Genomic DNA, 11,083 nt, shown 5'->3' with positions numbered 1-11,083 from the left:
ATCATTAGTTTTGGTTGGTATGATTTCAGTAGGTTAATGCTTCCTCAACTTTGCTGCAATTTTTTACTAGATTTTTCAAGAGTTCATTTTATCTAATTTTTCTTTGATTCAGAGGACCTTAAATGAGTTTACAAATTGTAAAATTCATTTGCAATTCATGGCAAGAATAGCTATGTTTCTGGTCAACTCTCTCTATAATGTAACTCACTGGTTTTGTCACACAAACATAGCAAGAGCAAGAAGAACAAATAGAAAAATAGGTCAAATAACTATCGATAACTGTATAGTACTAGGATTGAGCATTGTCATGGATTAAGCATGTATATACGTGCCTTGGACGTTAAAGTTTGTGACTAAAGTAAAAATTAAAAAAGGATGGAGATGCTGAGAAGAAATTAACATCAAAGATCATAGCCTTCCTTCTTCTTTTTCTTTTGTCTCATAAATTTGGACAGTTCTTATCAAAGAAAGTATTCTCGTGCAACCTACAATGAAACATGAGAAATAAATTATATTACAATGTTTTCATATGACCGAAACTACATTTTCGATTCACAAATAATTCAAACCAGTTTGGTTTATAGCTTAATATATTCAATTGATATATATGTATATATATGCCAATGAATTTGTCCATTTATTTCTCCAACAATAACTATCTGCATATAACCAACAACAACTAATATTCATGTATAAAAAATACATTCAAACTTTGAGAAAAACTAACAGCACATCAATGACATTTCATTGTGTCTTGCTCATGTTCCAATGCTTTGCACTTATTTTAGTTTATGTCTTTGTTTAGTTATATTTTGCTTGCATACAATACCTGTACCTTATCCTATAAGCAATAGCAAGATTAGCAACAATAAAAGTTGAGATAACTATGCGAAGCCTTTATTGTTGTACCCACCTTCCTAGTGTTCAAGAGGGAGAAAGATAGTATCACACAAAATAGTTTTAAGAATCAAACACGTGAACTGTAGTTGAGGCATTTCATCAAACATATAAAGAGCATGAAATCCAACTCAAGCAAACCAGTTGACCATTATTGAATCTTTCCTTGTTGAAGATAACATAAACAAGGTCTATAAATATATATATATACACTACAAATAATTTAAACGAATCCTATATATTAAAGAAATATATAGAGAGATGTGTATAGTTACTCTGAAATTGTAGTCACGAACCAAGCAATCAACCAACCACTGCCAACTACAAGCTCAGTTTCCTCAAGTGACAATGTCAAAGAGATGGAATGTAGATCAACTCCAGCAACAGAATACTATACTCGTTAATGGGAGATTAGGAGTTTGTGACAGTAGATGGGTGAGACACTCTAAGCCCAGTTGGACATGGTGAAGAAGATGAAGATTTCTTTTGGTTCAGTGGTGATACATTTGATGGTAGGATAGACTTATGACGGCAAAGGGATAGAGAAGCTCAAATGTGGGCGAATGTTGATAGATGGAGAAGATGAAGTATATGTCGTGTTGGAGAAGATGATGGGTACAAATTTAAGTGGGGAAATGGGTATTATGGGAAGAGCAATTAAAGAATTGGGCGTAAATAAAAGAGTTTTAAAAACTGATTAAAAGTTGAACAAAAATAAATGGGTACTCTGTTTCCTAATTGAAATTGGTACAAGTAGCCCAAACTTGGCCCAAACTACGTATAAATCTTAAATTGTAGGCCCAAAATAGATCTTCCGCCCACCCAGAATTGAACGAACAATATTTCTTTCTTAAATTTCAATTCTCTCTCTCTCTCTCTCAACTCTGACTTCTCTCTCTCTACACTTCGAATTGTCAAAGCCAAGATCTCTCTCTCCTCCCTTTCTCCGTCTCTCTGGTTCAGAAACGCGATGGTGTTCTACTTCAAAGCCAGACCAGAGGCCGGGGACTATACGATTTTCATGGGTCTCGATAAGTACGAGAACGAAGAGCTCATCAAGTACGGTTTCCCCGAAGACATTTGGTAAAATTTCCTTCTTCTGTTTCGCAGTTTTTTCTTTTCTTATTTCGCCAATAAATCGATGTAATTATTGATGGGTTTCCGATTTTTGTTTGCATGTTCTATTAGGTTGGTGCTTAAGGTAATGATTAATATATCAAGCTACCTATAGTCCTAACTTTTCTCTATGGTTATATTTCCTTCTTTATTCTTTTTATTTTGATCATAATTCGTAATTCCGGAGAAAATAATAATTTCTGCTCAATTTTGATTAATATATTATTTGTTGATTAAAAATGGGAGTTCACGTGTATTTTATGAGATGTATTCAATTTATTTTATGTTTATATCCGGATTAGACTCGTTTGAATTTATATACACTTGCTTAGGCCAAAATCTCCTAATGAATTATGTGCTTAGCCTTAGTTCCAGAATTTGGGTGTTTGAAATTGATAATCTGAAAAAGAAATAGAAATCAAATGGGTTCTTTTGGTTTATATAACATGTTTTGGCTGGGTGTTTTATTGTTGTTGCAGGTTCCATGTGGATAAAATGTCTTCTGCCCATGTTTATGTTCGACTGCATAAAGGGCAAACCATTGATGATATAAGCGAAGGCTTACTGGAGGATTGTGCTCAGCTCGTCAAAGCGAATTCGATACAAGGTAAATCTTAGCTTGTTTTTTGTTTCTCGTGATTTGATTAATGAATATTTGTTCCACATAGTTTAAAGTTTTTTTTTTCTTAGAAAATTGTAGTAGAATTAATTGTTTCGGAGTACATTCAAGATGATGTTTTAATTAAATAATAACGAAAGAAAAGTGTCTTCTTTAGAGAAAAATCCATATGTTCTGACTTTTGAGTTATTGCGGTTGTTGTCTACTGACTTGGATTTTCGTTGCAGGTAATAAAGTGAATAATATTGAGGTTGTTTACACCCCATGGTCCAATTTGAAAAAAACACCCTCCATGGATATTGGCCAAGTTGGTTTCTACAATTCAAAGATGGTGAGCTTCATGTTCAAGGGTGTTCATATCTTGGTTTGATCTCAAATGTGAAGTGATATACTTGTCTTATATTTTAAACAAAATATAGGTTCGAAGTGTGCGTGTGGAGAAGCGAATTAATGAGATAGTTAATAGATTGAACAGGACTAAAGTGGAAAGGACACCTGATCTGAAAGGTAAAATTGAAATCTATACCTGAATCATTGTCTTTACTCTTTCTTTCTTCTTTTTATTTTTTTTATTTTTTTCTGTTTCGGAGTGAAGTTTGTTGTTATATGGAGAAGAATTTGTAATTATTGGGTCGGCTTGAAATATATCAATTTTCTATATGCTGTACTATTTTTCAATGTTTGGATAATAATGAAACTAATTGTTGATTGCCTAAATCCCTAAAATTATGCAATGGCAGTGCTTGACTGCCTTGACTAACTTTTTTTTTTTCAAAGTACACTCACTTATTTGTATTGTAACTACAGCTGAGCGAGAAGCAGTCAATGCTGCAGAAAGAGCAGAGAGGAAACTGCATCTGAGGGAGAAAGTAAGTTTTATAGTTCGATTTGGTTGCCTTCCCCCCTGAATTTTTTGACTCATTGGCATTTTTAGGGACTTGTGTACTGCTGCCTGCTATGAAACATGATATGAGTGGATACTCTATATCTCGAGTACATTGTATAGCTCTTTAGATAAGCACTCTGATTATCCTAATTTGTTGATATCAGCCTAGGCACTCCTAAGCTAACAACTTTTGTTTGACATAGAAAGTCGTTCATTATTAATTGCTATATCTTGTGGCTGTGTATGTAATGGCTAACATGTCTTACCAGGAACTTATTTTGTGATGAAAATATTTTGCAGAAGCGACGGGAGGAGATGGATAGACTTGAAAAGGAGAGACAAGCAGAAATGAGGAGTTACAAGGGATTGATGGTTTCTGAAAATATGACATCTAACAAACAGATTGCATCTGCAAGCAAGTCCTTGCAGGAACTGGAAGAGGACTTCATGTGAGCATTCTGAAGCTGTGTTGCTTAAGATATCCTAGAGGTTCCCACATTGAGCGTCTGTTTTTAAGTTTGTGATTCATGGCTAAACCCCTCCCCAACCTGTTGTACCCATTAACCTGTTAAGCAGGAAAAGGGTATGCAAATTGAAACAGTTAGGGGATCAAAATCTTTAGGGGAAAAGCTGTTTCGTGTTTTGGAGACAGATAATTGGGGATTTTTATTTTATCTGTGCAATTGGATCTTGATGAATGATGACCAGTGATTAGTTATATAGATCATCACTTGTGCTTTAATGGTCAAATTTACCAACAGTTACTAGTAAGAAATTTTTGATTGTGACTTGATTATTTTTATTTTTCTGTCAACTCCCTTGTCCTTGACAAAAGGAAAAGGCCCTCCTTGGTGTGCATTGTTCACATTTGTTGAGCCATACATCTATAGTACCTTTTACTTTCGAGCAAGCTGGTTCTCAAGTCTCAACCCTTCTTTGCAACTTGGGGCAGTGTTTGGAATCTATAGAATTCAGAGTCACATAGCTGCTATTCTTTTTGTGATGTTTGGTTCCATTGGTAATGGAATTTATAATGAAATAGAATAAGAATATGAATAATATTTTATTTTGAGAGGGTGTATTGACTAACAAGTCAAAAAGGAAAGTTGGGTTTAATAAAAGGGATTGGCTAAGGCTATCTTTAGAAGTTGGATTTTGGCTAAGAATAATGTGTGGAAAACGAAAAAAAAATATCTTATGTTTTGTAAGAAAAGGAAAATGTGGGGAAAAATGATTTTCTTATTAAAAAATAAAATTTAGAGGTTGACTAAGGCTATCTTTAGAGCTTGGATTTTGGCTAAGAATAATGTGCCAAAAAACAAATTTATTTATTTATTTTTATGTTTGTAAGAAGCAAAATGTGGGGAAAAAAAATGATTTTCTTATAAAAAGAAATTGAGTCTCCCTCATTTGTGGTGTGTGGGTTGGTCTCTAGCGCCTTCGGGAAGTGGTGGGGCTTCATCTTTTTCGGCTTAGTGGAGGATGGGTGTTGGGGGTGGGGTTAGGGGTTCTTCAGCGTTGGTGGGGATGGATGTTGGGGGTCGTAGGGGTTCTTTAGCGTGTGGAGGATGAGTGTTGGGGGGTGGGGGTTCTTGGTAGCTGCTGTTGGGGATTCTACGTCACCTGTGAGTGGGTGCAGGGGTGTGTAATTTGTGGCCTTGGCAAGGAGCAGGTAGTGGTTGGGTTGTGCTCACCGGAGGAAGGATGCCATGTAGTTTGCTCCGAGTTAAGAGACCATTTATTTTATTATCAAATCATATCCCAGTATAAATGGGAATTGTTTGTATTAAATGTAAAAAATATGTAAATCCGTGAATGATTCACACGGTTACTCTATCTTGTCCATTGAACTTCTCTATAAATACTAAGAATATTGGGTAAGGAAAATAGACGATTATTCTGTAATACTGAAACTCTGCCAAAATAGAGAGAGAAACAACAAAAATATAGACTCGTGGACTAGGTGAATTTTAATCACTAGACCACGTAAAAAGATTTGTGTTCTTGTAAATTCATTTCATATTTCGGTTTATTCTTAAGCACTAAGCATCCTTATTATTTCTTCAATACACTGTTGGTAAAAAACCGCGTCAACATTTAAAAATATACTTTAATTTATATTTATGTGTAAATTAATAATGATGATGAATTTTAGATACAAAATTTTGATATCAGGGAAAAATACTAATGATAATTTTTTTAATATTGGATCGCTGGTTATATATATAAATATATTATAGTCACAAAATACTCTATATATATTATTACAGATCTTAACAAGGAGCCAAAATACTTTAATTTCATAAAAATAAGATCCTAAACAAACTGCTGTGCAGCAATTGAAATCAAATTCGAAATCTTAGAGGAAGAAGAGAATAAGATGAGAGGAATACACCAATTATGAATTAAATGGTACACAGATTGAGAATTAAATATAACATTACAAGGTAACCATGGTCCATGGTTATGGTGTGGAATAATTTTATTCTCATACATCATAGAATAAAGCTAACTAATTATTCTTATCTCTTAAATTAGCCACACATAAAATATGTTTTTTATTCTTCTAATACTAAATGATCTATTTGTTATTTGTTATATATATTTATATATATAGTATGGCACCATACTTGAATCGCATCAATTCCAAACACCCTTATTAGAGGTGGGATGCGTTTGACAAAAATTAATCTCGTGTTTTGGATAGTATGTACATGTACTAAAAGCTCCAAAACTCCAAAACACTAGTAGTTAAGTAAAATCTAAAACTTTCATCATCTCTTTATATATATATTTATATATTAAGCAGAAACTACGTGCAAATTAATTATCTAGATAATGCTTTTATATAATAATACTTTTGAAATAAAAAAAATCCATAACATATATTATTAGAAGTTATTAGAAGAAAAAATCTATTTTTGTATATTCTTGATAAAATGGTATTAGACCAAATGTTTGTTACAAGATCTGAATGAGCAGAAAAAAATGGTTCATACAACTAAACTAATTACTAACTGAAATTAGTAAGATAATACAAAACAAAAATAACCACTAATGGACTCAAGGTGAGCTATACAAGTTTGTCATCCTCATCTTGGATAACAAGTCCCTAAAATGAGTTGGGAAGAGGGCTTGCAAGACCACTCTGTTTGCTGACGCAACATGTGTTCATTTCTTGAGTACCAAGCGGAAGCTTGAAACATGAGTGTGTTGTTCGCTCTCTAGGAAGAATAGATTCATGAACCCTTGATGAAGTAGTTGCAAGTGCTACTAAATTTCTTGACCATAATGTTGCTAGAAGTGCCTTGTCTAAGAATGTTTTTACTGTCCCGCGTGGACCATCTATAAAGAATAGAGCACTTTTATTCTCGAGCACTGCCTTATAGACCTGTTGTTGTTCACTATTTAGATATTCTGAGCCAACAATATCTTCTTTTGGGACTTCAACACCCATTTCATCATTGATTTCTCTAGACTGAATTTCTTCATCATCGAATGAGATCTCGTTGTCAGTGAGATTGTAGGAGTTGATGCCTTTCCCCATTGAGTCAATTGCTAGAAGGGATTGAACTTAATACCTGGATTCTTACAATTGACGTGGGATTGTTTGTTGTTTTGAAATCAACTGACATTTCACTTTCAAAACGCTCCCAAAAGTATCTTGGATTGGTTGGACTACAATAAACTAGTATGGTTGCAAATAACCGTCTCCAACTGGGTGACATTTAGAATGAATAAGCTTCTTGTAGACAATCTTCTAAGCTGGTGTCCCTTTCTAGCAGTCCATGCATTGTTGCTGCATCGCAGAATGCTAGGGCTACAATTGCATCGATAGACCTAAGATCTTGTAAGGATAGCGGTCATTTTACATGATTTAATAGTAGTCGAAGATATTATCTCTCACCTTGAAATGGATTTGTTGTAATAATACGACCTATAACTGTTTTCCTTTTCGAGGAGTCCATTGTTTGTGTTGATGGTCCCATACATAATGTTTTGGAAACCCTTTGTACAATAGTCTTCTTGCATTAGCATCTACTCGATTCATGACAAAGAATTTTATTAACATAGATTTTCTACTGTAATATGAATTGACAATGTTGGTTAGATTGTCATTTGCTTGGAAAGTGACTAATTGTTGATCCTCAAGGTGTAAATGTAAGCTATAAATTGATGGATATATTTCATTAATAATAAACCCATATATTCTCAACATAGCTTCAGAGAGAGTGATCCATCGAGCATATTGGAATTGTTGGATTTCATCAACTTGATGATTATTTTGTTCATAAATCAAGTTGAAGCAAACATGGTCGTGGCCTTTGTAAATGTACTAGTAAAGATATTTAACTGCTTTTATTGTTGAACAAATCTCAACATTAATGTGATAGTAAAATTTTGCAAGTAGATATGGATTATATGGAAAAACCCAAGGGTTGTCTAAATTCTTCCCTCGTACTTTGACATTTATCTCATTATCTGAACTGTTGACGCGATTTTTTCGCCAAAAGTATATTAAGAAATAAAATTGGTAGATTAGTGCTAGATAATAAACCACAATGAAATAACAAGTACCCACTCAAAAGCCCAGAACTTTTACGTGGTTAAGTAGTAAAAATCCACATAGTCAGCGAGTCAATATTATTACTGTTTCTCTCTCTATTTTGGCAGAGTTTTGGTAATACAAAAACAATTGGTCCCCTTCCCTGTCCAACATTCCTAGTATTTATAGAGGAGTTTCATGGACAGGTTCGGGTCCCCGTGTAAATAGACTGCGTAATTATATATGGTATATAATTAATACAAATTATTCCCATTTACATTGGGATATGATTTGATAATAGAATAAATATGCTCCTGCTATCTCGGGTAATAAATTATATATATATATATATTACACAACCTGGTCATTAATGAACGTATAAAGATATCTCGAGTCTCATGGGATCCTTCAGTATACATTATATCTAGGTCCTCGCGAGCTGAATATCTCACCTGAGCTTGTGTTTGACAGCTATCTGACTCCGAGCTCGTTGTAAATCCAGGACGCCTAATATTGGGTCTGATCATTATGAGTCTCGAGTTGTTCACATGGTTAATAACTAAATATTTTACTTGGTTATTTTTCCATGTATTTAAGTGCCAGCTGTACCCGAGCTGGGCAAGTGAACTCGTGCTAAGTTTAGGTTACAACATTTGCCCCCCAAGCTCCTGCTTGTGTTTGATGTCGTCACTTTCTGACATACACGACAGGGGCTTTTATACTTTTTCCATATAAAATCATGCCTGCCCACTACTCGAGTATTGGATACGTGGCTTCCTGCAATTGGCGTCCGTTTGAGTTTTGAGGACTGAAACAACTGTCCTGTCAACTTTTTGCCGCCAAGTGGTCAATTATTAACCTTGACCCTTGGATCTCGAACTAACCCAATTGGATGGCTCAGATTGATTTTTGTAGTTTACGTATAAATATGGTGATCAGTCCTGAGTCTTCACCACCTTTGTATTAAAAAACATTTCCCTTTTCAAACACTCAAGCTTCCCTTCTTCTCTAGAATCCCCATAAATTTTCATCGTCTCGTAGAACTTCAGAAGCTTTCAAGGAGCTTCTAGTGGCCATACCTACATTTCCTCTTAATCGAACGTATTTTTTTGTAAGTATTTCATCCCTTGGTTTGAGATTGTTTTTTATTCTTCATTTTCCAATGAGATTTTTTTACTTTGAAAATGTTCGTTGTTTAGTATCATTAGGTTATTTCTAAGTGCCAATAGGAAGTGAGTTCTAGTTTAGGCTTCATGAATGAACCCAAACTAATTTAGAAATAGGACACTCATAAATCTGGGCAATTTTTTGGGTTAATCTGGGAGAACCCTAATGGCAAATCGGTTTGAAGATGACCTGTTTGCGGTGTAGAAACCGAAAGGATTTTAGGTTTAATTCTAGGTAGCTTAGGGGTTACGATTCCTTAGGTGGTTTTGCATTAAACTGCCTTCCAAAGGAAAGTAGTGGGTTTGATGGCTCTGACACGCGGATCCCAAAGTATCTGGGGATTTTAAGAAATCAAGGCGCGTGGTCTAGGATATCGCGTGGGGCCACGCGTTGAAGTTAGGGCAAAATTTAGCTCATACGAGCTTTCAAATTTCGATAGTAGTCCAATTAGGCCTTTTCATTTCCCGTACCTTCATGATCCTAGATATTGACCATCTTAGGTCGCCTACAAATTAAGCCGCTTTGTCGTCAGGCGATCTAAACCATGGCACCTCCCAAGAAAAATGCTGCGAGCTCATCCACCCAAAACAAAGGCAAAGGCAAGCAGGTCGCCTCTGATTCTCCCATTCCACACTTTGGTCCTATGGTGGAGAGAGAGGTTGTCGTCGACCCCAATGCATTTTTCGAGGCTGAACATATAGTCTCAACAATAACAACTTAGGGGAAGGTGAACAAGATCCTGCTGAGTCAAAATATCGAGATGGGAGCTGATGGTCTCATTGCCCGACCTTCATTTGAAGGAGAACGGAGTTGTGCCCCCTTCCAAGACGACTATGGTGCTTGGAGTGATGAACACCTTAAGGCCGATGCCTTCCTCCCGTTGGACCAATATTTCGTAGATTTTCTTAACTACGTTAAATTGGCTCCCTTTTAGCTCCCCCTAAAGTCCTACAGGCTTTTGGCGGGATTAAAGTATGTGTTTCTGAGGCACGAGTAGGAGGTCCCCACTCCAGCAGACATCTTATACTTCTTTTGCCTCAAAGCTAGTCCTGACTAGAAATGGTGAGGTGACATATTTTATTACCTCACCAAATTCCCTAACTCCACCTCCATCATCGAGCTTCCCAGCCACCCAAATGACTATAAAGATTTATTCTTTATGTCGAATGGGTTCAAGAATTGTGAACATCGGTACTTCAACCATCCTCGTAAGTCTTTTATCTTTGTGAACTTAGCATGTGATCTTTTATTCCTTTCATCGTGGAATTTCTTTTATATATGTTATGATTAAGTTTTTTCCTTGTCCAGCTATATTCGCGAGGACAAGATGATCTGAGACCCTTGGGGGTCAGTAAGAGATTTTGTCTAGCCTTCCTCCCCGGGAAAAAGACTATTGCCAAATCGTGAACGATGCCACCATGGTGCCATGCAAATTAATCAGCAAGGGTCACACATTAGCTCTGAGGACCCGAGCTCCACTTCCCATCATCCCCGAGCTCCCCTTTTCTCAAGGGGCCTCGCCAGCCATCGAGGATACCGAGGAGGAAGAAGATGTGGCACCGTTGGTGCGAAAAAAACGAGCTCCTGAGGATAATTAAGGGCTCGATCCTGACCGAGCTACGTCCAGGGCAGCAACCGGCCCCTCTGGCCAAGGTAACCCATACCTTTTCATAGAATTAGATCGAGCTACTTCCAACTATTGGCTAATCCATTTTAATCCTAACTAGCTCGTTAACCGTCACCCTACTAATCCAGACCTGAACCTAACCCTTCTCCAATCTGTGGATCATTTTGTGGTATGCTATGATGATAGCTATCCCAAAGGCACTGTTGTAGTCGAAAACACATCAAA

The 11,083-nt window shown here is 36.0% G+C and overlaps 1 protein-coding gene and 1 long non-coding RNA gene across 2 annotated transcripts; one reads left to right on the top strand and one right to left on the bottom strand.

Annotated features, from left to right (window-relative positions):
• Positions 1 to 249: 249 nt before the first annotated feature.
• LOC133807406 (uncharacterized) lies at positions 250 to 1,623 on the bottom strand. Its single transcript, XR_009879366.1, has 2 exons — positions 1,173 to 1,623; positions 250 to 485 (listed from the first exon to the last, which is right to left on the bottom strand). It is a non-coding gene; the product is annotated as an uncharacterized LOC133807406 (long non-coding RNA).
• Positions 1,624 to 1,752: 129 nt separating this feature from the next.
• On the top strand, positions 1,753 to 4,320 carry LOC133807405 (uncharacterized). The gene is made up of 6 exons (XM_062245724.1): positions 1,753 to 1,980; positions 2,493 to 2,620; positions 2,860 to 2,963; positions 3,052 to 3,139; positions 3,440 to 3,501; positions 3,819 to 4,320. Exons 1-6 carry the CDS (start codon positions 1,868 to 1,870, stop codon positions 3,969 to 3,971), a joined length of 648 nt encoding a protein of 215 aa, XP_062101708.1. The 5' UTR covers positions 1,753 to 1,867; the 3' UTR covers positions 3,972 to 4,320.
• Positions 4,321 to 11,083: the final 6,763 nt, after the last annotated feature.

The sequence above is a fragment of the Humulus lupulus genome, chromosome X (genome assembly GCF_963169125.1).
Source record: "Humulus lupulus chromosome X, drHumLupu1.1, whole genome shotgun sequence".
In the NCBI taxonomy this organism is placed as follows: domain Eukaryota; kingdom Viridiplantae; phylum Streptophyta; class Magnoliopsida; order Rosales; family Cannabaceae; genus Humulus; species Humulus lupulus.
This window is presented reverse-complemented; position numbering and strand designations above follow the sequence as displayed.